The following is a 26960-nucleotide window of genomic DNA, read 5'->3' on the forward strand; positions in this document are numbered from 1 at the left end:
ACCATAAATAAGTTAGTTACCTTAATCAACAAAGGCTCCCCATGATGCAGCAGAGCTGGTGTCCAGCAGCTCTCATCACACTGATGTTTTGATGCATTGTGGCGTCTAATTCTTCCACTGTCCACTCCACTCAGAGGTTTAAGCCTGGGATTCAAACGTTGATTCATTGTATCTTTGAAGAGAATTAGTCGGGCTGTGAAACTAAACTGAAGGTCTATTTTCTCACAAAACTAATGACTGCAACACAATATCCAGAATAAGACCAGTGCTCTCTCCACTGTAGGCTGCAATAGCTCAGTTCTGCCCATCTACTGGAGAAAATTTCTGAGTGTGTGTGAAAGCTTGTATTGTTTGTTTGTAGGGCAGACAAAGACACACACATTCACAGAGCCATCAATCAAAAGATAAAATAAAAAATACACAGCAAAGACGCCTTGCTCCCTAAGACAGGCCCCTTTAGGAAAAACATCAGAGAAATGATGGATGGAGTGTTTTTAAATGAAAGATAGAGACAGAACGAGCCAAACAATGAAGGAAGGTAGAAAGGACAAGAATGTTAGTAGGCCTAATGTTAGAGGAAAAGAAAGGATGCAGTCTTTTTTATCAGTCTCTGCTCTGTTGTAGGATGCAGGAGCTATATTTTGAGGAGCCTATCTGCGCTTGCATTCAGTGCCACATAAAGCTGCCGTGTCGCAGCCTGTGAAATTGTACTGTGAAGACAGTAGCTTGATACAAGGACAGCGTGGGATTATTGTGTGTATGTGTGAGGATGACGTAGCCCTCAGCTGGTAGCATTCTCACATGTTAATCCCTGAGAGATTAGCTAGTATTTCACTCCCGTTAGCACACTATTTTTCCTCCCTTACTTTAATCCCTCATCATTCATCAGTCATGCAGTGGTTATCGCACTCTGTCTTTATTTACTGTTCCTGTGCATTATTCTCTTCACTTATTACACTCCGCTACTGTCTTCCTGCCTGTCTTCATCTTCAACGCATCATCTAATCTGTCATGAATGGATTAGCCTCACACTGATCACCGCACCTCTCATTAACCCAGTGCAGTATCATCAGATCAATAGCTTCAGATTAAATGTGTAAACAAACAACAACGCAAATTGTAAGTTTTGCCTAATGAAACTAATTTTAAAGTTGACCATAGACTGAAATTTCATCTTTACTTCTTTTTTCTTTTAAATTAATTAATTAATAAACTTTCAACAGCGGTCTATCACTGGAGTTCTTCAGGTTACTGCTTGGACTGCTAATGCACCGAGCAGACATACAGATAAAGACACAGAAAGACTGGGCAAAGCTCCAGCCAGACAGATAAAAGGGACAAGGAGAATGACTAAAATGGCACAGATGGCCAGAGACAGTTAGAGAGAGAGAGAGAGAGCCGGGTGACCACAAGGACAGAGAATCAGTGTACAGTGACTGAACAGAGGATTGGTTGTTTTTATTGTCAGGAAATGTGGTCAGCAGCATTCCAGTCCTCCTCCTGCTCCCCATCAATAAACTAAGAAACTGCTGACTAACCCCCACAAGCAAGCAAACACACACACACACACACACACACACACACACACACACACACACACACACACACACACACACACACACACACACACACAATTTTGTAACAGTTGGCTGCACAGGTAATTGCTTTTAGTTAGAATAAGACTGATGCCCATGATATCAGTGTGTAAAGAGATTTGTGTCTACACGATATGACCGTGTATACTTTCTCTTTTGCGGAATATTACATATTTTCTACACACACTTACATATAAATCATCAGGTTCACAACTGTTACACAATATAAAGTCATTCTAAGGAGTGTCTATAAATCTTTAAGTAAAAGAGAGGAACAAAATGTATTTAACTACAACTTCTTATCAGTCATACACATGTTTATCTATGAAATCAGTTATTTAAATCCCAGACATGTCTTGGGGAAATAAAAGCTTGAATGATTTTCTACCTTTAAATTCAGACAAAAATGAAGTTATTTTTACTCAAACCTGATGAAATGATGAAAAACATCTCAATTCAATTCAATTCAATTTTATTTATATAGCGCCAAATCACAACAAAAGTCGCCTCAAGGCGCTGAGAAAAACCCAACAATCATATGACCCCCTATGAGCAAGCATTTTGGCGACAGTGGGAAGGAAAAACGCCCTTTTAACAGGAAGAAACCTCCGGCAGAACCAGGCTCAGGGAGGGGCGGCCATCTGCTGCGACTGGTTGGGGTGAGAGAAGGAAGACACACAATTTAGTGTGGATTAAAATCCACACTCGATTGTTCAAAAATCTCTCTTAAAAGCCAGTTAATCCAAAACACTGCAGAGAGACAGGGAGGAGAATAACAGAGTAAATTTCTCCCATATTTGCTTGATTGGCTTCCTCTAAAATCAACAACTGAAACTAAAATCCTTCTCCTTACATGCAAAGTCTTCAATAATTAGGCCCCATCACATCATTGAGACCTCATAGTATCATATTATCCATCAGAGCATTTAAGATCTTAGAGTTTCTAAAAGTAGAATAGGACGCTGAGCCTTTAGCTATCAGCTCCTTCTCCTTTAGATCCAGCTCCCAGTTTGGTTTTGGGACATGCACACTCTTTAGTTTTTAAGCTTGACACTTGTGTTTGTGCTGGATCAGGTGACCCTGAAGCGTCCTGTAGTTTTGCGATGCTTCTTCTCCACTCACCTATTTCCTCTCCACATGTGTTTATATGTTTCTGCTACCTGACAATAATTTTTGGCTTCTCTTTTCTAAAGTTTTGTTTTGTCCTTGTCTCTCTATGTTCATACTTCTCTTCTCTTACCCCTCACAGCCCACAGATTGCTGCCCCACCCCAAACATGGTTCTGACGGCAGTTTCTTCCTGTTTAAAGGATGTTCTTCCTCCCCAGTGTCACCAAGCACTTCCTCATAGGATTGTTGGGATTTTCTCATTTTGGCATGTGACCACACAGCTGTGACTGACATTTTCCCACAGCTAACTTGGTGACTGGAATGTGGAGGGTTTGGGTTTGAAGCATATATATTAAACCACAGTGGGTTGTCTTATGCCAGGTTTTCATTTCAGTTCAAATGACATTGTCCATTTATTGCAAACACAGATAACCGTGGATTAACACAGAAGGCTTATCAAGTTGCATATATTTTATTTTATGTTATTTGTGAGCAGTAAAGATAATAGAAGAAGTTTTCTTCTATTTAACTTAACTAACATGGATTAAGTTAACTAAGCTGAAGCAAACATAGTGTCAGAGTGTTGACTGGCACACCCTTAATATAATAGTCAATTCAAACCAATTACAGTTCTTTTAAAATTTATTACAAACAGTGATTTAATCACAGGCAGCAATGCTTCCATCTTCCATCCACACAGTCTGAAACTCTCTTAGGCCAATACAGAATTTTGGTAGTGCAAAAAAAAACCCAACAAAAAACCAACAAAGAAACAGCAGTGCAACTGAATGCAAAAAGTGAAAAAACATCTTCGGACATCTTTCTTTTTTCCAGGTGTGTGAAGTCAACGATCTCGCTTCTGCCTGGCTACAGCAGTAATCAGGGCAGCACCTTTCCCGCTGCCTTCCTCTGAAGGCAAGAAGGTCACGTTACACTGAGGAGCCAAAACTCTGGTAGTCTCTTGAAGGACTCCAGAAAAACTAGAAACAACAGAAAATGTTTTAACCAAGCTGTTTGAATAATTATGAAAGGTTAAAATGAAAGTACAGTATACACCTGACACACACCCAACACATCACTGCACCCAAAACAAACAAACAATATTTTTATTAAATTAACTCACTGTGGGTGTAGTTTGTAGAGTGCACCATCAACCCCTACAGTGATGTTCAGATGGTCCAGTCCTCGGTTCTCTCTGATCTTATCTACCACGGCTGCCATGCCTGCCCCACACAGCTCTGCTGCTCGGCGCGATACCGCTCCACATACCTAAGCAACAATGGAAACCTTTATCAATATTGCAACAGGTAACAGTCTCCTGGCGTCACAGTTTTCTCAGCCAGACAATGCACCACACAAATAATATGAAGAATATTACCCAACCTCAAGGTAAGGTTGAAGCAGAGAGCATATTTCTTTGAACTACTTCCCAAACTATATCTGATGATAACCTTATTTCTGTTACTGTAAAAAAAATTAATGAAAGCTGTCCATAAGTCCAAATTTTGTGGAAATTTCAAGTTGGGTATCTCAAAATTTAGCTCAGAATTTCAAGATATTAAAGAAAATTTTGACTTATGGGCAGCATTTTTTTTTAATTAATTAATTTAAATGGCAGAAAGCTTTTACAGTAAAGGCAGATGAAGAATCTTTCCAACAGCACAACTGATTGTTTGTTAATTTAAACTTATTTTAATCTGGATATCTGGACTGCTTTTAACCATCAGTTATGGTTAGCAAGACTGTTTATGTTCATTCATTTCAACCAGGTATCCATACTCTTAGGAAACAGTTTCCAGACTTTTATTCAAACATTTTAACTGTTAGTCAGAAAAATTATTATTCCCCAACTGGCTGCAAGAGAATTTTCAGACAAACATGAAAAATTAGAGGCTATCATGCCTGTATGCTAGCAACTAAAGAAATCACAAGCAGGTTTCTGATTCTTTGCAGCCAGTTTCACTCAGCGAGAGCCAGCAAAATGCAGAAACCACTTCCAAATAGTCGGGGAATACATACAGTACTTTCCCCTAGCAACTGGTGGCTGTATCACATCTAGTATGGCAGAAAAATCTAGAGCATTATGTACATGATGTGATGTGAGAAAAATCTGAGGGCTTCCTCTCTCCATTAATATCTGGAGGGTTGGATCGATACCAGAAATAACAATATAACAATGCTACTTTTCAAGGACAATGCTTAGTTTTAACAGTTGCTTACAAGGTTCAAAAGTCTGACAGTCACAGTCCTCCAATTCCTCGCTGAAATTAGACTTTCTGATGTCCACAAACAAAGTTGTAACCAATAACATTACTAAATATTTATTTTAGTGTACCCAGAGTTTGTCTAGTCTTTCTGTTGTGCAAGATGGCTCACCAACATGGCTTAATAATAATGATAATAATGGATTGCATTTATATAGCGCTTTTCTAGGCACCCAAAGCGCTTTACCACTATTCATTCACTCTCACATTCACACACTGGTGGAGGCAAGTTAATGGAGAAGACACAGAAAATTTCAGGTGCGTCTTTCTTTAAGATACCAACAGGCTAAATAAAAGTTGAGAGCCGTCTTTGGCCTCAGTGTTCCACTTTGCAAAAACCCTGTAAAACAGCCAAGGTTATTACAAATTACACCTGTGCATTGTTTGCACTAGATCAAAATATCTGCTGGAAGTAAGCGACGTGGTCCGGGTCAAAACACATACACAATGGCTTAATTGTTAAAATTTTTATACCTTGTAAAAGAGGAAAACATTGAATTTGTGATGCAGTCTGTAGGAGGTTACTGTGTGGCATGTTGCTTTTCTATCTTGTACCTCTTTGACAATGATGCTGTCATCGCAGGTACTGTTGAGCCCCAGGTGCTGGAGAATAGATCTGACTTGCAGTAGAGCCAAACGGTCACTGGAGGGAGACAACACAGTTACACAGCAGAAAATGCAATATTCATGTTAAATTATGAATACTTTAAATCTATCAAAAAATAGCACAAACATAGGCATCATTTGTCCTACCTCTCTATTTGTGACAGATATTTAGTTTGGAATATTCCAGGTGTTTTTAAGGTTTCCGTGACGCGTCCTCTGAACAGCAAACCTCCTCTTGTTAGATCCAGTAATACCTCTCGGACAATTTCACCTAAATACATCCCACTGGTGAGCTTTTCAAACCTATAAACACGAACATAAACTTGTAAAAATGTTGTGTGGCCATCTCAACTTGCTACAAGTTACTGAATAAATCTCAAAAACATCAACTAACTACTACACGAGACACATATGTGTCACAGTATGTTTAAAAAAAATCAGTCATAAAACATCAAATTTTATGTGTGTGCCTCAAGTAGGCGTCATCATACATACACAGTAAGGTGAGTGTAGCTAACCTTTGTTTTCCAGAGTTTACTGAGTTGTGGTCCACCTCAGCATCAAAAGGTGTGATGATGTCATCCAAGGATCCATCATCACCCAGACCCCCCCACTCCGTGTTTATACACATCTTTGATGTCTCAGAAGTCTCCGCCTTCTTATCTCCTTTTGACCCATCATCCTGATGAGAGAGGGAAACACACACACACATAAAGTGTTTAATTATGTTTTAACAATATGTTTTTAGCTCCCAACAAGCAAGTCCTTCCACCTTGTCCTCCACTGCTTCAGGTGTCTCCTCGTCTCCTTCTGTTTTCTGTTTCTTTTGTCTAATCTTCTCAATGTTCTTGAGTTCCTCCATGTAACAAGCATTTGACCCAGTTCCTGTAAAACAGACTCATATAGCTTATTTCCTTATTACGTCAAATATTATAATACTGTTCTTTGCATTTAAAATTCTTAAATGAACCATCATAACTATAAGCTTATTCTTAACTTAGCATTTCTTCACCCTTGAGGCCACATACCTGCAATCAGTCCAACTTCACACTGAGGGTCTTCATAGGCACAGCTCATCATTGTCCCAACTGTGTCATTGACCACTGCTACTATGTCCAAGTCATACTCCTGTGTGCGCACACCCACAAATGCATTGTAATGTTCCTGTTAGCCTAGACGTGTACCAATCTGATGTAATGTTTCTTCCCCTCATCTGTTTAAAACCTGGCCATCATTTTAAATCTTTACTCTGTTGTTTTTATTGACTCACGTTACGTCTTTTGATGGCCTCCCGTAGCAAGTTAACAACATCATGTCCTTCGCAGTCTGTGGCCTTGAAGCCTTTGGTCCAGCTAACCAGGATACCCTACAGAACATCCAAAGGTTGAAAAAGATTACAAACTGCTACAGAAATAATAATGCTACTGCTTTAGGAGTCTGTTTACATTTTTATTTAACAGAACAGTTCTGTAAATATAACATTCTGAGAACGTCGAATGATCAAGTGCCAAAAAGGCTAGTTCCACTTGAGGCTAGTCAGTGCCCATAGATTCATATTTTAAAATGCCCAACATCAGAGCAATAAGACAGTTGCACTGAGAGGTGATTTAAAACAAAAAACAACTTGTCTATCTGTGTGCTCGAGTTTTGGATGTTGTCGCTTTAATTAACAGACGACTGAGTGTCTGTTATTTCAATGGCCTCACCTGTGCTGATTCACTGAATTGTACCTCTCATCTGTGTTTGTAAGTGTTCATCTCTTTTGGAGCATTTCTCATGGAACTATAGCCAGTGAGTACAATTTATTTGTAAAGCACATTTAAATACAGCTATATATGTATGTGTGTAATTACATTGAAATACTCAAAGGTGGACATATGGACCATAAACAATAAGCAATAAACATAATGACAACAACAACCAGATGATCCTACAAATGTGGCACAGCGACTACAAAGGCTTTTTGTTTGAGCCGTGACCTTGGGACATGTTAAGGATCTTTGCCTATAGATCTAAGAGAGCTGAATGTAACTGAATGAGTTGATGATGATGTCTGTGATGCCCCCCATCATCCATCTTACACGTGGCTTCCTGTGTGGTATGAGCTTGAACAACAAGTTTGTGCTTCAGTTTTCTATCAGTCTCTCAGTTAGTCTGTCAGTGTTTTGTCTTTATGTGTCCCTATACAGTTCACAGATGCAACCAAGCTATCTAGTGTTAACTGATAACAGGCCACCCTCTCATCCAAATATAATAACTTCTGGCTCCAAAAAACTAACAAGTTGGTGGCTAAAATGTTGAGGCTTCAAAATGCAGACTTTAGAAACCAGTGAGTGATGTCAGGTTTGCTACATCAATCTACAATCTGTGGCCTTTAACCTTTATGAGAGCAGCACTTTGAGGAAATCAGATACCAAATAATATACTCCACAGGACTTTGAACAACATCCAGCCTGGAAGGGAAACAACCGTGTGAACCAGTGTAATTTTAAGACAGTGTAAAGCTACAGTTTTCTTCTAATGAGCGGGTGTCACGATCCTGGGTCTTATGACCCAGTGTTTTGAGTTTTAGTTCTTTTGATGTTTATAGTGTATGTTTAAGCTTATTAAGTTTCCTATGTGCATTTGCTTATTAGTTCCCCCTTGTGTTTTCAACCCCTGTGAAGTCTCTCTTGCCCTCCGTGTGTTTCATGTCTGTGTGTCTTATGTTGTCAGGTCTGCGTCTCATTATATTTCCTGTTTTATTTTGAAGGGGTCCTGTGTTCCTATGTTCAATGTTTTTAGTGTTACTCTCTCCTTGTGTCCTTATGTTCATGTGTGTCAGCTGTTTCTCCATGTGTTCCCACTTCCCTCATTATCCGCCTGTGTGTATTTAGTCCGTGTGCTTTCAGTCATTCTTTGTCAGGTCGTCTGCTCATCCATGTCACTACTTCAGGAATCTATGTCAGTTCACCATGTTTAAGGTTTTTTCATGTTTAGTTTTAGTTCACCCAGTTTAGGTTATTGTTTAGTTTCACCAATGCCCTTTTGTTTGTACCCTTTTTGCTAGCCTCAATAAACGGCTTGATTTTTGTTAAATCCACGCCACGTTCAGTTTTTGGAGTCTGCGTTTTGGGTCCTTTTGTCAACACATACAGTCTGCCCTCGCCAGACTGTGACAGCGGGTCTAAATATTGTTACTTTTATCAGCACTATATGATGTTTCTAATTATTTAGAACAGGTTCAAGGTGGTTTGGTTGTCTAATAAGAATTATTTCCATCCATCGGTCAGTTTTCTTAACAGCTTATCCAACTGTATCTGAGGGCTGAAGCCTGTCCCAGCAGGGACACGGTGTGTTAAACCAGGTCAAACTCGGACAGGTTGCCAGTCCCTCACAGGGCATACTATTTCTTTTTTTTCCTTTTTTTTTGCCTGTCCCATTTGGTTCTTTAGCTGTCAGAATTGTTGTCTGAAGACCAACAAGGATACCCAATGGATTTATTTTGCCAAATCGATCATCGTGGCATTGCCGTATTGGTCTATTTGATCGACCTTTGTTTTTATTATTTATTTTATTTTATTTTCAGTTGTTACAGACGGGACAGACATGAGTGAGGGATAGGAAAGGGAGAAAGAAAGAGGAAGGAAAAGAAAAACAGAAGGGGAGAGGGACAGTGAGAAGTGGGGGGGGGGGAAATCTCCTGGATCACCTGTTGAGAGAAAAAGAATAGAAAACAAGCAAAAAAAACCAAAGCAACATACTAAACACAACACCATCACATTAATCTAGCTAAGTGTAAACAGCAGTAAGTACTAAATATTCAATGTTGTTGTGCAGCACGCAGGACAGACGGCGCACAATGTGCTTTGAAGTAGCAGCCGAGAAAGGTTTAATTTAAGTCTACGAACAGTGAACATCCGTGTGCACACCTGTGTGGATCAGCGCGCTTGTATTCAAATGGTTTCCACATGTAATGGTCTGCAAGAGGATGTAGAGAGCCATAGCCCCGTCCCCCAGGGCATGAAGCAGGCATGGAGGCATGCCTGCTTCATGGAGGAGGAGGAGGCCTGACCGAGCAACAGGCGCCAGGTAGCCACCGGGAGTGAGCTGGTACATACCTCAGCGCCCAGTCCCGGACACCAAGAACCACCAATGCACCGACCCCTGAGGGCATCAGTCACCGGCAGGGAGTGTGGTGAGGGGAGATAGGCCCTGGAGGGCCTGGGAGTTCCCAGAGAGGTGGAGTCTAAACTGACATATAGACACAGACAAACAGGCACACACAGACACAAACATGCATTCCCACCCTCATGCACACATATACAAACACTCAGCACTCACCCAACGTAAGGATTGACATAAATGGACATGTACACACAATCACACTCCCCAAACATACTCTATACCCCGGGTCCAGGTACCCTCGCCCCCAGAGGGGGAAACAGAACCCAGACCCAAGAGATGTTACCCTTCCCCCCGGGGTGGAGGCAAGCAGACCGTCCCAGGCTCCGCAGCAGCAGGGAGGCCAATCGGACAGCCAACATCTCCTCCCAGCCCCCCCGCCGGCTAGCAGAGAACGGGGGTGTGTGAAGACCCCATACCTCCCTCCTCCCGCTCATGTGTAGTGTTGCTGCGTGTTGTTCTAAAGTGCATTTAAAACAAGGGAGAGCATGGTGCTGCTGCCAGAGAGCAGCAGGTGTTAGCACGGCCCCTCCCGAGAACCCTCAATGTCTACATGGATTTAAAATTGAGAGGTGGGCACCGGCGCCAGAGGTAGGTTTGAGTACACAGACCGTCCACTGTACGCCGTTAACGTGCCCACCCTCAAGGCCCTATATATATGTGTGTGTTATGAGAGTGTAAGTAATGTGGATGTCTAAGTTGTGAGATAAAATTGAGGCACAGGTGGCCAGAAGGGGACAGAGGGGAGGGGGGGGGGATGTCTCCCTTGCACCCTGGTGACACACCCGCACCCCAAGGCCCTACCTGTGTGGGTGAGTGTGGTGGAGCGGGAAGAGGGAGGTAGCCGGGGATGGGGAGGAAAAGGAGGGAGGGGAGGATGCCCCTCCCTAGGGCCAGCTCCCCCGCTGACCCCAGTAGGCACCCCTGTCCTCTGGTACCCACCAAGGCAAGGGAGCCCAGGTCCAGGTCATCTCCCAGACTACACAAGACAACAGACACCCAGGTTAAGTTTATTCTCCACCTCTCCTATGTCTCTCCCCCACCTGCAGAGTGGACTCCTGCAAGGATGGAACAACCTCCCCGCCAGTTGAAGAGCCCCCCAGTTAGGCCGATGCACAAGAGGCCCCCTGCGCCAGGGCTGAGCCCCCGTGCACCCACCCGCCCACAACCTCGGTGACACACCGACGAGGACCGAAGCCCCCAAGGCCCAGCCAGAGCCCCAGCACGGAGGCGAAGCACCCCCGAACCCCAAACCCCCACGCCTGCCCCCGATCCACTCAGGGGCAGCCAGGCCACCAGGCCAGGGCATACTATTTCTAATTTAACCACTTTGATACAAAGTCTAGCTTATTGTGTTTTACTGCTTCACTGTAAAATAAGGTGCAGCCAGGTTTTCTGTGGCTGCAACAAACGATTTTGACGTACCGTGTCAATGGCCGTCTGCTCACAGGGGAAAGAGAAGGTGAAGCCTGCTGGAAGATGTGCTTTCTTCATCCCCATGTAGTCCAGGAAGTCACTCACGTATTGCGCTAAATGATCAAACAGCTGGAGACAAACAGAGAGAAAAAACAAACAAACAAACTGTGTGTTAGATTTTCAGTACTGTTTTAGAAGAATTCAACCCTACCTCGTTTAGACAACACTGTCAGCAGTGTACAACTTCTTATAATTAATTTAATTACTTAATGACTAAACCCAGTTTGATGCTTTCTGTCAGGGTGCTGACGGTATATGCATGTTTCTCACCTCTTCTCCTGTTCCCTGCATTATCTCCAGCGGTACAGTGTAGATTTTATGGTAAAGCCGTGTGTTGTTTTGAAGGCCTTTCTTGAATTTGACCAGCATAGCTCTGAAGTTGGTTCCTCCCAGATCCAAAGCAAGATATTTTCCACGCTCTGGTTAAAAAAATAATAATTATGATCTTTGTTTATATTTTAAAAATACAAACTTCCTAAAAAAGTTTTTAACAAAGCAGTTACATCTTTGCGAAAGCTAGAGGTGACGCTGAATGTATTGATTGTGTAGCTGCTGTTTGGGTTTGATTAAGAGGCCTGTAAGAACGTCAGCGTTTGTCTCTGACCTGTGCCATCAGGTGTATGGTAAACGTAAGAGGGCAGCATCTTAACTGCTGAGGGGCCTTTGTTCTTTAGCCCTGCCTCCAGCCCTGCTCTCATCGTGGCCTTGACCAACTGGAGCTGCTCTTGACTCAGTTTGAAGGGAGCCAGTGTCTCATCCACCTGGAAAACCAGAGATACTGTTTATCAGATATTTAAGCCCTTCTTTTTTATTTCACCTGTGAAGAATCACACAAACACAGACATACAACTTGCAGCGCTCTAACCTGTCTCTTCCGTGATGCCAAGCGTTGGGCAACTGCTGTTACCAGGGCAGCCCCTTTGCTGCTGCCGCTGTCCGAGAGGACGAATCTAACCTGGCACTCAGGAAGCAACCGGCGCACCACCTTATGGAGACGTTTAGCATACCTGGAATAGAAGTGACAGAAACACAAAACATTCGATATTTCATCAGGCTATTTTAGATGTTTGTTAAGAAGTATTTATATTAGTGATCTGCAGCTCATCAAGTAAGAGAGGACATGATGCTGTTATGTCCAAACTCTTCATCAAGGCCCTGTTTGTTGTGTTGGGTTCGCTGACTTTATCAGAGGTGATCAGGGCATCACTATCATACACATCATCCACTGGATTCCAAAGTTCAGTTTTTCAAGCCTTGTCGGGATTTTCTTCACTCACTGAAAGTGATGATTGGGATGCTGAGATGCTAAAACCATGACTGAGACCTCAGGTCGAAGAGCAAAGAAGCCACGGCAGGTTTTCCATAGGCTTCTATACAGGCTTCTTTTTATCCACTGCTGGCCATCAGAGAGATTAAGGCAATTCCACAGAGCCAGAATAGTCCATCTTTTATTTACAGCCTATAGTTGAGGTCAAATTGTGCACATGAGGATTCTCATTGTGTATGAGTGGTGAGTGCAGTGCTGAGCTGTGGTACTGTGTGGTTGATGTTAGGTTAAACTCACGTGTGACAAATTTACCCCAATCATTTAACAGCTTATGTCTTTGGTCATTTATTTAATCCATTGCTTAACTCTAGTTTCTACTCAAGGCTCTTTGTGAGTGAAGTTTAATTGATTTTGCTTCAAACTTTTATTTATTTTGGATTTTTTTAAAAATATCAGAAACTTTTTACAGCAGCCATTAGTCATAGTTAGAAAGGAAGAGGACTGTTGAGAGTACTGGCTCTTTTTGTGTTATATCAGTTACATATTTATTAATCTCAGTAGTTGTAAACTAATATGGGTTTGAGTGATTTCCACACTGACTTACTGCGGATGTGTCTTGTACACAGTTCCGTCCACTCCCACAGTGATCCTCAATGCCCTCAAATGCCGGTTTTGCTTGATTCGGGTTAAGATGGCAGCCAGCCCCGCGGCCACCAGATTGGAGGACCTGAAGGACACGATGGTGCTGACGTGTTGAACAGCAACGCAGTCATCTTGTGATGGGTTCAAACCGAGCTCCACGAGAATATCTCTGGTGTTCTTCAGACCATTTTTGTACCTGAGACAAATGAATATTTATGGCATTCATGCTGTTTTTGGACAGACGCCAGGTGACCAAGAGAGATAAAGACAGCTTACTCCTCCATGGCTGCCACGTGTGCTGTGGTTATCTTCCCTTTGGTCCTCAGGGCATCAGGCACGAGTCCATCAAACAGCTGTCCCAGTTTAGCCATCTTTAACACAACCAGCCTCACTAGCTCACCCAGATACATCCCACTGACCATCTTCTCAAAGCTACAATAGACCAGAAAAGGGTAAAAGGTTTATACAGAGTTCTACAGTACTGAGCAAACATCTTAAGCCACTCATTTCTGAAAGCTCTTCAGAGTTTTTCTATAGATATTCGTTGCTTTTTCACTTTTTAGTCCCGTCCTTGTATCAGACACTTTTTCAATTAATGTTTTTTTTTTCAGTTTGATAAGCCAACAATGGACATTTGTTCAAGCATTAAAAAGACACCTAACTGAAGGGATGAAACGGCGCTTTTAAATTGAGCCGTTTGTTAGCCTGTCACAAAAAACTATTTCCCATTTCATTAGTTGAATCTATGAAAAATCCCCAAAATGCCACAGGTTGACAAGCATAAAATGGTAATATTGAACCAAGAAGCTGAGACCCAAACAGCTAGAACTGAAAAGCTGGCATTTCTCAGCACGATGTGCAGTGTGTCCTTAAGAAAACTGGAAACTGGACAAGTGGAGGACAAAAAAAAAAAAGCATGAATGCTAAATCGACATCAGAAGAACATTATCCAAAAGTCACGTATGGCAAAATACACAAAAACTGGACTGAAAATTAGTATCAACAGGATTTATGGAGTGAGTAATCCAAATTTGAAAGTTCTGGTTTAATTGTGAAGCTGGATGGAGATGATCAGAAGAAAGGTACAACAGTGTGTGTCTATAGCCATCTGTAAAATATGGTGGTGCCTGTCATTGCTTGGGATTGCATTTCAGCAGGCTGCGTTGAGGATTACAAATACAGAAAAATACCATCAGATCAGATTTTGACACCATGCAATAACATTAGGAAAGATTCTGATTGGCATCTGTCTGATTATCAGCATGATAATGATCCCAAACACACTCCCACTTGGAACAGTATCAGTCATGGACTGGCCTCCCCAGAACCCAGACCTTAATATCACTGAAGCAGTGTGTGATCTTCTTGGCAGAACAAAAGGCAGCCATCATCCAAAGAAAAGTCCTCCAAGAAGCCTGGAGAACTATCCCTTACTCTAAGAAATTACAAGAAAACTTCCCTAAGAAAGTTGCACCTATTTCAAATTTATCTTTGGAAGTCATAAAGAAATGAAGGACGTCTTAATGGACACACTATTTTATATCAAAAGAAAAGACAAAGCTGCTTTCCTTACATTTGTTTTCCAGGATTGATAGAGGTTGCATCAACATCCTGATCAAACTCTGTTATGTAATCACTCAGGGCCCCATCGTCCCCAAAGCCTCCCCACTCGGTGTTCACACACATCCTGCCCTCGTCTCCCTCCACCAGGTCAACATGACGCAGCTCCTCCATGTAACACGCGTTGGTGCCTGTGCCTGTAAGCACCCAAACACACAGGATACATAGACTGATTCCATTAAGATTACTACAATAAACAGGATACGTTAATGGTTCTATCTGTCTATACTTCACATCTAATTCAATATCCACACATGCACAGCAAACCACCAGAGGGAGCAAGATGACTATGGGTAAGTGTGCTTTGTCTTCTCTTGCAAAATATTGTCATTGTTTCCATGTGTTTGCACAAAAAACATAAATAAGAATTAATCTAAAAATATTTAAACGTGTTTTGCAAAAGTTAAAACACAAAGTTTGGAGTAGATTTGCAGAATCAGAGTTATTGATGCCTTTTGCATTTACAGTCAGCACTATTTCCTGTCACTAATATGCAGTTATCTTTGATTAGATAATATCTATTAGCTATGTTTAGATAATTATGCATCAATCGTAAGGGCTCCAAAGGCTCACTAGATAAAAAAGAAACCAGAATAAAACCTAATTTATAATACAGAATTTTGGTTTCAAGCTTTTTCTAGTTTTAATGCAGAACATTTGCTTTGTTTTACTGAACACTGGATAACTTTATGCTTATTTAAATGAACTACAGAAGAAGTTTAGAGTGATGGCTGCTCATGTACATGTCACACTCATACAAAACAATAGTTTCTGTAAAAGGACACAAGAGACTAGTTGAATTATGTGAATCTACTTACCAATGATGAGCCCTACATCGCAGTACTGATCATCAAAACCACAGGTCATCATTGTCGCCACAGTATCATTAACCATCGCTAACACTTCTATGTCCATTCCCTGCAGAGGGCGTTATTAAAGAGATAAACCAGGTTATACTGTTCAGTTTACATAGTGGGTATCAGATGGGTTCAACTCTTTATTTTTCCACTTCATCTTACGTTATATTTCTCATCATGTCTCAGTTTCTGCAGATAGTTTATGGGTAAATTATGGAAGCAAGCACTGGCAACCCACCCCAGTTCTGTCAATAGCCTCTCTGAGAGCCTGGACCACATCTTTCCCCTGAAGGCCTCGAGCCCGGCAGTTCTTACTCCAGCTCAACAGTAATCCCTGCAAGAGGAAAAAAGTGGTTCGAATGATTATGGGATCTAAATCTAAAAAGACAGACAGATGTCAGCACGTGGAGTATAACACACTACAGGTACAGCTCATGAAAACCAGATGTCTCGATGTAGAGAGTCATACCTTATCCAAGCGGGTCTGTTCGCAGGGGAAGGAAAAAGTGAATGCCAGAGGATGTTTCTTATCCAGACTGATGTTCTTTACGTGAAGAAAGTCCTTCAGAGATTCTGACACATGGTCAAATAACTACATACACAAAGACAATGAAGAGGGAGAAGTTCAAATCTCTTCTTCTTGCTTGTTGAATCCTCCTCAAATCTACTTTCAGATCTTTTTATTCTTACCTCTGGTGCTCTCCCATTGAACAGCTCCTTTGACATAGGGTATATCTTCTCCTCCATCTCCACTCCTCCCTTCCTGACCCCCATCCCCTCTCTCACCTTAACCTGGAGCACCTTAAACTTGGAGCCTCCAAGATCCAGTGCCAGAAACTGTCCCTTCTCTGCAAGAGTGGTTGAAAGAGAAGGAAGATCTTTAATCTCTTGCTTTTACTTCAAAACAATGGCAGTCTTCTTCTTTTTTTTAAGATCTGCCCAGCAGCCCTAATAAAAGGGACATTAACACGAGTAACCTGAGCCATCAGGAGTGGAGCGGACATGTGTCGGCAGCATTTTTACAGCTGCGGCGGCCGAACTTTCAGCTGAGAGCCCCTTCTTCATTTCAGCCTGGAAACGAGCTGAGATATCAATTAACTGGTCATCATGGAGGCGCATTGCATGCAGAAACCTGTCGACCTGAAAGAGACACAGAACACAGAGAGCAAAACAAAGTGAGATGTACCGCTGGATTTTCACTCGAACAAGAAGGGATGAAAGAGAGAAAAATGTATATTTCTCTCTCTCTCATTTGTATTTTGTGGACTTTCTTATTAGGTGTCAGACTAGTTTTGCTTCTCTCATTCAGTTACTTTTCTTTTTATATCCTCTGTTACTGTTACATGCCTCATCACAGCTTTATAATATTACATATCAAAATTCACCAGAATCAATTTGAACATCTGATCAACAGAGAAAAAGTTTAAAAAAGCAACTTTTTTCTTGTATTTCAGATATGAAGGATTTTTTTCATGTATCTGATGTCTTTTCACATATGTTTTGAATTTTGGGGTTAATAATCTGAATTTGAAACTCAGTGATGTTGTAACAGTAACTCAACATGCCAAACTGTCTCTGTAAATGAGTTAGGAAGTAGTACAAAACAAAAAAGCTGAAGATCATCAGCCACACCCCGTGTGCTGTATTCACAGCTGAACCGTCGCCGTGGAGCATGTGCTCATAGGACAACACCCTGAGGTTTTACGATATAAGTGCCAGAGTGTGAGTGTAGCGTGAGCGAGGACAGTGTGATTGTAGGAGTGTCCATACTTTGTCCCGGGTGAAAATGTGCGATCCAATGTGGACTAAGAGGAGCAGCGACACTGCCAGGGAAAGTTGTTAATGATTGTTCAGATAAAGATAAATGGTGACACAGTGACTAATGATCCCACATTTCACCTTGATCATTTATATTACTCTACTGACTTCTGCCATGTCTCGTTGACTTAATTTTAGTCACGTGCATTTCTGCAAATCCTCAAAGAAATCATCAGAGATTTGTCCTTCTTTTAATCACTTTCTCTTTCTGGATAAATCCTGATAGAACTGCCCAAGAAGTAAATCAGGAAACAACACATTAGAAGAGTAAGTTTGTCATTGGTGGCAAATATATCTCTGATGATTAATGTAGCGAGTAGAGTTGCATTTAAAATACGATTTCCAATCAAGAGCATAAATTCAGTGCATTAGCAGCTTACACTTTCATAACTGAGAAGACTTTAAATAACTGTAGAGCTTCAAACCCCCTCATTACCAGGGCTGTATTAATTATATGCACTGTTTGAAACAGACTTGTGTTTGTGTGTGTAGCACTCACCTTCTTTGTGGGGTCCTCCTGGAGTTTGGAGAAAAAGAAGGAAATGAGATGAACAGCCAACATCTTCACTGATAAGAATCACCACAAAGTCTTCCAGCTATTCTTTGATACTGTCAGCGTGCGTGACAGGTGAACACACTTCACTAAAATAAGGAAAAATGTGTTTTCCCCCCAATCCTTTCCACTCTGCTAGGTGTTATTTCTTTTTACGTTTGTGCTCTCATTGTCTCTTGCCGAGTCCACTGAGCAGATACCAGCCTCTGCACCAATTCAATGATTAACAGCAAGCACAACCTCCTTTCTACAATCATTTCCTTTAATGTGTCAGATACAGGCTTGCTTAGTGTTTTCGTCATAGTTGCTCGAGTGACTTTTCCTAAACTTTGAACTGAAGATTTTAGGAAACTAAAATATTTGAAATCCCCCCTGCGGTGCACTGTAAGTGATGCACCTTGGCCTCATTAGACAAATTTGTAAGACAAATTAATAATGCAAAAAATAATAAATATATTATAAAATACACAAACTGCATGTATGCACTGTATATTTTGGGAATAAATATATTTTTAAAAAAGGAGACAGTATATATTATGTTGCAGTAAAACCCCATTTTAGAAAACCTTCAGGCTCTTTTTGTTTCCTTCCCCTTGCATGAGCTGCAAATCACATTGACACAGAACACTACAAACATCAACACATTTAAAATACTGTTTAATATCATATCATTTCAAGCATACAAAGAGAAAAATATGACATTTCATCTGAATAACAGGCCTGCACCCAGTTAAGGCTCTCACTTTTTTCCTCAGTTAAAGAAATGTTCATAGAAATTACGTGTTAGAGTCTGACGACTGAGAAAACTTCCAGCATTTAATGAACTTCAGTGTCTTCTGGTGTCAAAAATTCTACTGAAACAGCACATTTGACAATGATGTCTGTCAGTTATTGGTTTCACAAAGAGGACATCTCTCACAGACACTTGATCCTTCATAGACAGAGACTGGAGCTAGAAACATTTTCCAGCTTTAGTGAGTTTGTACATTTGTTGAATGGAAGAAAACATTTGGTTAGATCTGTAGCACAGGAACAAGGTGGTTTTTTTAGTTTTAACGCTGGAGGTCAAAGCTTACTGGGATACTTTCAGTGCTAGAAGGAGTTCTCACATCTGTCTTAAATGCTTAAAACATCAACAAATGCTGATGTCAGTTTTTTGCTCTTCACTGAAGCAAAATGAAAAGGTTCTTCATTTCTTCTTCTTTTTCCTTTTCCCTTTGTTATTACTCTGATGCTCCAGATCAAGTGCCCTCTGACTGCTGTTGTCTTGCTTCTGATCTTTAGACCATTCCCTCTGCAGCTGCTGGAGCAAATCGGGCGTCAACAGCCCGTCTCTCACCAGACGACTAGCCAGAGAGCTGTCCATCATCTGTCCTGAGGCTCTCTGTCCCCTTTGACCTCTGCTTCCAGTCAAAAAATGTGTGCTGCCAGTTCCCCTTCCTGTCTGGCCATGCCTGTTGCTCTGCGCCTGCAGTGGGTCAGTGACTGTTGTGTCAGAGGCTCTGATGAGCCGGGTGATATTTCGCACACCCTGCTGGATGATATCATCAAGTTCCCGCTGGATTTCTCTAATTGAGGCAGTATCTGGAAACATGTCCATGAAACGGTAGCTGCGGAGGCACGTAGACACAGATAAAGAGGATTAATATGGCAAAACTGGAAATTACGACAACAAAGAAGAGTTCATACAAACAAACACATCGTGATCGCATATTAAAAAGGCATAAAAACAGGTGAGGCAACTTGCCAAAGGTGGAAATATAAAGCTACCTTAACCAGAGGTAGAGATCCAACACGTCATGGACAGCTTCCAGGTGAACCAGGTCTTTAATGTTTTTAGGTGTAGCCAGAGGCCAGCTGATGTGGCGACAGACCCAGTCAAACGTCAGGGGTTCGTCTCGACTGAATTGACGGGCAAACTGGAGAAGAAACATGATTGATCTATCAACAGTGCAGATGACATGCTGTACACACTCAGATAATAAAGTAAATGTTAAACGTATACTTTATTTGTTTTGAACACAGTTTTAGTATTTATTATCTGATCACAGTTTTATTTACAGAACCAAATTACCTTCTATAGGTGCATCGCTATTGCTCTAAACTAAATACTCGGAGCCTTAGCACACACAAACAATAGAAATACGCAGAACTTAACCCTTAACCTCAAAGGTTGCTCATTCATGGGAATTTTATCTACTCTTGTTTTATCAGTTTGATAAGACCATAAAAAGAATCAGGTGTGACAGGAGGGTTATTACACCAATGCCTCACTGGGTCAACTTCCTTACCCTCGTTTCATCATTTTTACTCTCCTCATCAGCACCCTCTACTGCTCACTCCTGTCCTTCCACCATTAACCTTAAATCTCTGCAGCCTTCTAATGTTTACATCCACTCACTCACCTTAAGGAAGGAGGTACATACAAAAGGCTGCTTTTTGTTGATGGGAGCAGTGCAGAAGACGTAGCGTGACCTCAGGTTAAGCGGTATGTGCTGAATCATGTCCGCCAGAAACTTAAAGTCGTCAATGTTGCAAACAAAATACAAACCGTCCACCTGAGAGAGGCTGACAAATATGTCCTGAGAAGGGGGCGAGAGAACGAGAGCATTTACAATCTTGAATAAGACGTGGCTTTAAAATGTCGAACAGTAAAACTGAAATACAAAACGTGCATTTTCCTTTATGTACCCATTCACAGCTTAAACACATTTGTATTAGGGTGCATTTTGCTTCATCATTTCAGCACGCATGCTGGACTTTAAAAAGGAAAGTTAGCTATTAGCGTCTTCAAAAAATAATAAAGAAATAAACTAATGACGATCCTTTGCTTTTAGTTTTAGCGGGTCTGCGCTGAAACACAAAACAATATTTAACTTTCATTTTTGCTACAAAGGGGAAACTGAAAATATTAGTGCTGTCAATAGATTAAGAAAAATTAACCAATTAATCGCAATTACTTGATCAATAGCCTGGTTGCAATTACTTTTTTTTAACGTCATATTTAAGCTTGTAACTGACATTTATGCAATATAATGAAGTAAATGCAGAACAAACAAAGAATGTGTGCTTAAAAAGAGAATTTGAATAGTTTTCTTCAATCTTTTAGCAAAGGTTAAAAATGCGCATGCAGTTAAAACTTTTAATCGCGTTGACTGTGATGGCGGATAATCTGCGTTAACGCGTAAAAATACTTTTATGCTACTAAAAAATGACAACAGTTTTGTCATGAAAATGTTCTTTTATCAAATTATTTCATGTAGTGTAATATAGAAAGGATACATGCAGCAGTCAGTTGTATTTGTTTACATTTAGGCATTTCAGATCTTAAGTCTTAACCAGACTTAAACAGACTTTTTCAGGTGGTTTCACAAACTGTTGAGGAAAAAAAACAGCGACTAACAGTCCCAAATAAAAACATGCAGCTCCTGAAAAATTCACACTACAGTAAAATACCAGCTTCTGTTTCAATCTAAAGACTGCTCAGGCTTTATTTTACCACATTACCAACTATTTAACCCGTCTCAGTAAACTCTACTCACTGATGAAGACCATGAAATGTAGCTGGAAAACTACAAATCTTTCCCCCGTTTTTATGTATTTATTTTTTATTCTGCTGTTTGAAGGTCTATAATGAACATTTCAATTCTCGCACTGATCACTAAACGAGTGGCTCTACTCACAACAAGGTTGGACAGCGTTGCATCGGGCAGATGGTAAGCAAACATCTCTATCTGCTCTGCAGTTGGATGGAGTCCTGCAGTCTGAGGCAATAAATTGGAGAATAAAATGAGAAAGATGTGTTATTGCAGGAATGCTGAAAGTAGATTTTGTGTTTGTGTGTAAAATGATCACCTCTATAGGATCGACAGAGTGACTGAGTATTTCTTTGAGCACGGGGAGATCGTCTCTGTGCATGGTTGTAACTTCTCCCTCGTTAAACTTGGAGGAGAACCTGCAACAGGTGGCAGAAGATGGAGTTTAATATAGTGGCCTAACAGAAGCTCAAAGGGATTGTCTGCATTGTTGTATCAAAGGAGGCTGACCTCCCAGCACGGCCAGCAATCTGCAGAGCCTGAGAAGTGCTGATGGTCTCCATCTGTTTCTCCCCTTTCTCATTAACGTTAGGCTTCACCAGACTGTTGAAGATGATGCGTTTTATACTCCTGGAGAGAGAGAAGGGGCGGTAGGGTGAAGTAAAACAGAAAGGTAAGCACACAGATGAACAATATCCTATATGGCAGAAAGCATGCAACCACTTGAAAGAGAGAAAAAAAAATGGCTCTAAAAATATTCCATAAAGTATGTTTTGCACTTACAGGTTAAGCCCCATGCCTATAGCATCTGTAGCAACCAGAATCTTGCAGGGGTCATCAGGGTCATTAAATTTCTTTGCCTGGGACAGCTTGGTGCCTGTAAATCAAAATTTTGACATTTAACCATTTTTCTCCTAAAAATTGACTAAACTGACTTATTGGCTCAGTTCTACACAAAGGCATACACTCACTGGCCATTTCATTAGACAGACCTCTTCAGGTGCTCATTAATGAGTTGCGTTTACCCATGTTACGCATTTTTAAAAATGTCATCTGGTCTTTTGAGTCACCAGTTTTGCTTGGACGTTCATTGGATGGTTGGGTCAGAATTTTGCATAAGCAAGACAAAACCATGGATGCATCCTGCCTTGTAACAATTGTTCAGGCTGGTGGTCGTGTTATAGTGTGGGGGGTATTTTCTTAGGCCCTTAGTACCATCTGAGCATTGTTTGAATGCCTGAGTACTGCTGCTGACCATGTCCATCCTTCTATGATCACAGGATACCCATCTTCTGATAGCTGCTTCCAACAGAATAAAATAAAGCTCAAATAATCTCAAACATGATAGTGAGTTGACTGTTCTCATATAACCTCTACAGTCCACAATCCAACAGAGCACCTTTGGGATGTGGCAGAACAGGAGATTAACATCTCGGATGTTCAGCTAATAAATCCGCAGCAACTTTGTGATAAAAAGCTCTTCCAGCACCTTCTTTGATCTATGTCATGAAGAATTAAGACAGTTCTGAAGACAAACGGGGCTTCAACCCAGAACCAGAAAAGCGTACCTTAAGAAGTGACTAATGAGTGTAAGCATTCAAGTGACAAATATAAAACCACTTAGATACTCACCTGGAGGTAGGCTCCCATAAATTACAGCACATTCTTGCCCTCTGGCCTCGATCTGCCTGCTGATAGAATAGATGTCATTTTTACTAAAGCACACGATGCAGTCTCCTGGCCTCAGGTTGTCTAATGACTCCACAGCATGATCCAGTATTGAGAAAGGAGTTAGACGCTGGTAATTGTGAACCTGCAGAGAGAAGAAGACTGAGATGAGATGAGAAAAAGGGGATCGCCAATGATGAGGTTAGAAACATCAGCCAAAATCTTTTCTTTCAGATGTCGCGTCCATCACAGTCTCACCTCCACCTCCTCTCCAGTGGTGAACATCAGCTCTTTGATAAAGTCTATGGCTGCAGGTTCCCCACACACGTGGATCTCCTCTGCACAGAGACCTGCACAAATGCACAGAATAATAAAGTAATTTAGGTTTAAAAAAAATAAAATAATAATTACGTTTCTGAGTATGTTGTACAAACCCAGCAGAGCTCTGGTCCATGCCCATCCTCTGGAAGGATCTCGGATCATTTGAATTTCGTCGATTACAGCAACCTCATCTATAAACACATAAAACTGAGGTCAAAATCTACCTTTTAATCAGTTAACATACACAAAATTTCAATAACTACCTAATATGAATCGATAACCTCTCCATTTTCTTTTTAAAAAATATATTCATTTTTTCAGATTAAAAGAAATGCATCCTTTCTAGAGCAAGGTTTCAAACTTCATTCAGAGCCATCCTTTATAGTTTAATCATACGTGGTTATAAGGGGAATATTTGTTTCCCGTGACAGATTATTTATTAACATCACAGAAACTCAGGTCAAAGAAAGAATATCAGAACAGTATCTAAAATATTGAACTGTATGTAAAGAACATTTACATAACGATTATCACACTTACACGGTGTAGTGACGCTGCACATCTCAATGGTGCAGGCCACATGACCAGCTGCTCGACCCTCTGGGTCCACGAAGGTCCTCTCCTCTCCAGTAACCAGGTCACATGGTACACCCTGAAGCACACAGAGAAAGTGCAATTAATGTCAGTATTAATAGAAACTAAGACACCTTGAGAACATACACAATGTGACCTTTCTCCACACACAAACACACTAGGACACATGAAAAGACTGATGTTTACACAGGAGCACAGTTACGTACAGCATCGTTGCTCTTCTCAAAGATCTCGTGGGCCAGCAGCTTCAAGGGGCCACAGTACACACCAGACTTAGCAGCCAGGTAGCGTTGGATGGCATGGTAGGTTTTACCACTGTTAGTTGGCCCAGCGTGGAAAATCACCTTCCTCTGGATGGCACGAGCCTCGGGGTACCTGGCGAGCACATAAATATGGTTTGGTAGCGGAAGCCAGAAAGCTTCTTTTAATGCGACGTGTGTGGCGTTTGGTCGGGTTTAAAATACACACCAGTTGGCCGGGACCCTGAGGTCTGAGATCTTTCTCAGGTCATCCATACAGTCCAACATGGGAAAGATGTGCTTGGCATGACGCATGAAGTATGGATAGATGTCATCTATATGACCTGAGAAAAGTCAGACAGAGGAATATTTCTAAATATAACGGTCACTGAACAAACAGTTTCAACCAAGTAACAGTTACTCCATAAAGAGACAAACCTGCTCCACAGCAGATGTCGTTGAGGATGATGTGCAGGTCGGCAGGGAGCGACGTCATCTCTAGGATATACTTCCTGAAGCTGATGAAGGCCTGGTGGAACAGACGAGCTGCATGTGCATGGAGAGAAAACGGATAGCCAAAGATATCTGGTGTTAAATCTGTGCAAATTTCCCCGCTTGTGTAAATTTACAATTATCTTCCTAGCTATTCATTCCATTACTTTCCCATTGTTATGAGTATTGGGTAATCCACTAAGTGTTGTCAATCAATTCTTTTATGCTGACAAAGAGAAGTTCCAGTCAAAAAGTTGTAGTCAATCATGATAACTAATGAGAAGATACTAGGCGTTGGCCATGTTATGTTAAAAGACACTGGAGAACCTTCAGCACCACTTATTAAAAGATTTAAGTGAGTCTATATATATTTCACCCTATGTGGATTAGAGAGAACCCTAAATAAATTCAAACCTTGATGAGTGTATGTAAAGTTCTGACCACATCTGTATATAACCTATTTGTCAACATATAAACAAGGTTATTAGACAGAGGAAATCTCTTTCTGGCATATGATCACTGGCTTGTGGCCTTCCATGGCTAAATACACACGATCAACAGATGAGTTTTTTTCCCCTCACCATCCAAACCCGAGTCCGCTGCCAGCTTCTGCATCTCTTTCCTTTTGTAAAACCGATTCAGAACCTTCAGCAGCTCATCTGAATCACAGACACAAACAGCAGAGACGATGTTGCATCATCTGAGAAAATAACCCCCACCTTTATAATCATTCGCAACCAATAGAACAAGTATACACTTTAATAAAAAAAAAAAATGTTAAAAAAACAAAAAACAACACCCAGTATTATCTTGTACATTATTAAGTTCAGAGTAGTTTAACTGACCAACTTAGGTTTCGTTTACTCACTTTTATCCAGCGGCTGGGTGAGCTCTATTCCCACACCGCCGTCTGCCGAGGCGTCTGCCTTCAGGGAGACGGGGACAAACAACGAGGTGTCCGGAGGTTTCGGAGAGGAGCTGTTAGATGAAACATCCCTGCTCCAAACCACTGTACCGGGTCGATGCTGTCCCTGTAACAAACTAGACCCAGAGGACGCATGACAGCTGCTGGTGGTGATGCGAGGGGTCCGGGAGTTAAAGTGACGCTGAAGCCGAGAAATGAAACAAACACAGCGGTTCACCGACATGTCGGCTGTGGGCGAGATCCTCAAGGACTACACAAAAAGTTTGCCAGGCTCACTCCATACGGCCAGGTAAGTGTGAATAAATGGCTCACACAGCAACAGAGGACGGTCAACACACTCCTCTTCCTGACCTGCTGGTAGCACAACGTGCTGCAGGACCAGTCCGTATATAGGCCCCCACATATGTGCCTGAGTAAAAAGAAAAATAAATAAATTTCTGTCGAGATTAATGATTGTATAATAGATGGACGACATGGTGTCACTTCCTCAAACTGTACTAAAACCAACAAATAAATCGACAGTTTATGGGGAATATTATGTCACATACTTGGAGTTAGAGTCTGCGCAGTAGTGGTTTGGGGTGAAGTCGCTCCCTCCCACCAGTAAAACTGTTAAATGTGGATGGTTAAACTCCCTTCTCTAAGTTCCTGTTAGTAAATGATTTAATTTTTGATCGACATATTGGTTTGCTCTGCCTTACAGAAAGTTGGCTACAGCAGGATGATTATGCTAATTTTAATGAATCAAGGGTTAGAGTTAGATTAACTGGCAGAATCCTAGAACCACGGGCTGAGGAGGGGGAGTGGCAGCAAGTTTTCACTTCTTTTTTCTTTTCTTTTTTTTAAATCAACCATAGACCCAGACGGTTTTAATTCTTGTGAATGTCTTACTCTTAGCCTTGTCCTCTCTAACTGGGAACACTGATAACCAATTTTATTTGTTGTTATCTATTCCCCACCTGGCCTTTACTAAGATTTTCTCCTTCTCACTGTCTCTTTAGTACTTAGTTTAGGTAAAATAATTACTGTTGACGAATTTATCCATGTAGATGAAAATGACAGAATCAATACAGCATTTAATCTAGTATTAGATTTATTTGGATTCTCGCAAAATGTAAAAGAGCCCACCCATTGGAGTCTGGAGCTTGTTCTGACATGTGCCATAGAAACTGAATATTTAATAGAATTCCTTGAAAACCCAATTTTGTCTGATA

The 26960-nt window shown here is 41.2% G+C and overlaps 2 protein-coding genes across 2 annotated transcripts; both read right to left on the reverse strand.

The window, feature by feature from the left end:
- Positions 1–3548: 3548 nt before the first annotated feature.
- LOC146639595 (hexokinase HKDC1-like) lies at positions 3549–17980 on the reverse strand. The gene is made up of 21 exons (XM_085371485.1): positions 17918–17980; positions 16578–16740; positions 16291–16448; positions 16070–16192; positions 15839–15934; positions 15562–15661; positions 14697–14880; positions 13400–13555; positions 13086–13319; positions 12080–12221; positions 11819–11975; positions 11485–11633; positions 11164–11283; positions 6845–6940; positions 6603–6702; positions 6347–6459; positions 6093–6256; positions 5722–5877; positions 5524–5611; positions 3828–3973; positions 3549–3684 (listed from the first exon to the last, which is right to left on the reverse strand). Exons 1-21 carry the CDS (start codon positions 17978–17980, stop codon positions 3549–3551), a joined length of 2844 nt encoding a protein of 947 aa, XP_085227611.1.
- A 715-nt stretch (positions 17981–18695) lies between these two features.
- supv3l1 (SUV3-like helicase) lies at positions 18696–26098 on the reverse strand. The gene is made up of 16 exons (XM_085353758.1): positions 25690–26098; positions 25403–25480; positions 24768–24875; positions 24559–24673; positions 24297–24465; positions 24037–24148; positions 23610–23687; positions 23434–23525; positions 23140–23320; positions 22291–22384; positions 22018–22137; positions 21827–21926; positions 21655–21735; positions 20377–20553; positions 19742–19890; positions 18696–19581 (listed from the first exon to the last, which is right to left on the reverse strand). The coding sequence occupies exons 1-16, from the start codon at positions 25967–25969 to the stop codon at positions 19161–19163; spliced, it is 2355 nt and encodes a 784-aa protein (XP_085209884.1). The 5' UTR covers positions 25970–26098; the 3' UTR covers positions 18696–19160.
- Between the last annotated feature and the right edge of the window lie 862 nt (positions 26099–26960).

The sequence above is a fragment of the Diplotaxodon limnothrissa genome, linkage group LG1 (assembly GCF_057381915.1).
Source record: "Diplotaxodon limnothrissa isolate DT_005_m linkage group LG1, D_limnothrissa_male_GT1.1, whole genome shotgun sequence".
Taxonomy (NCBI): Eukaryota; Metazoa; Chordata; class Actinopteri; order Cichliformes; family Cichlidae; genus Diplotaxodon; species Diplotaxodon limnothrissa.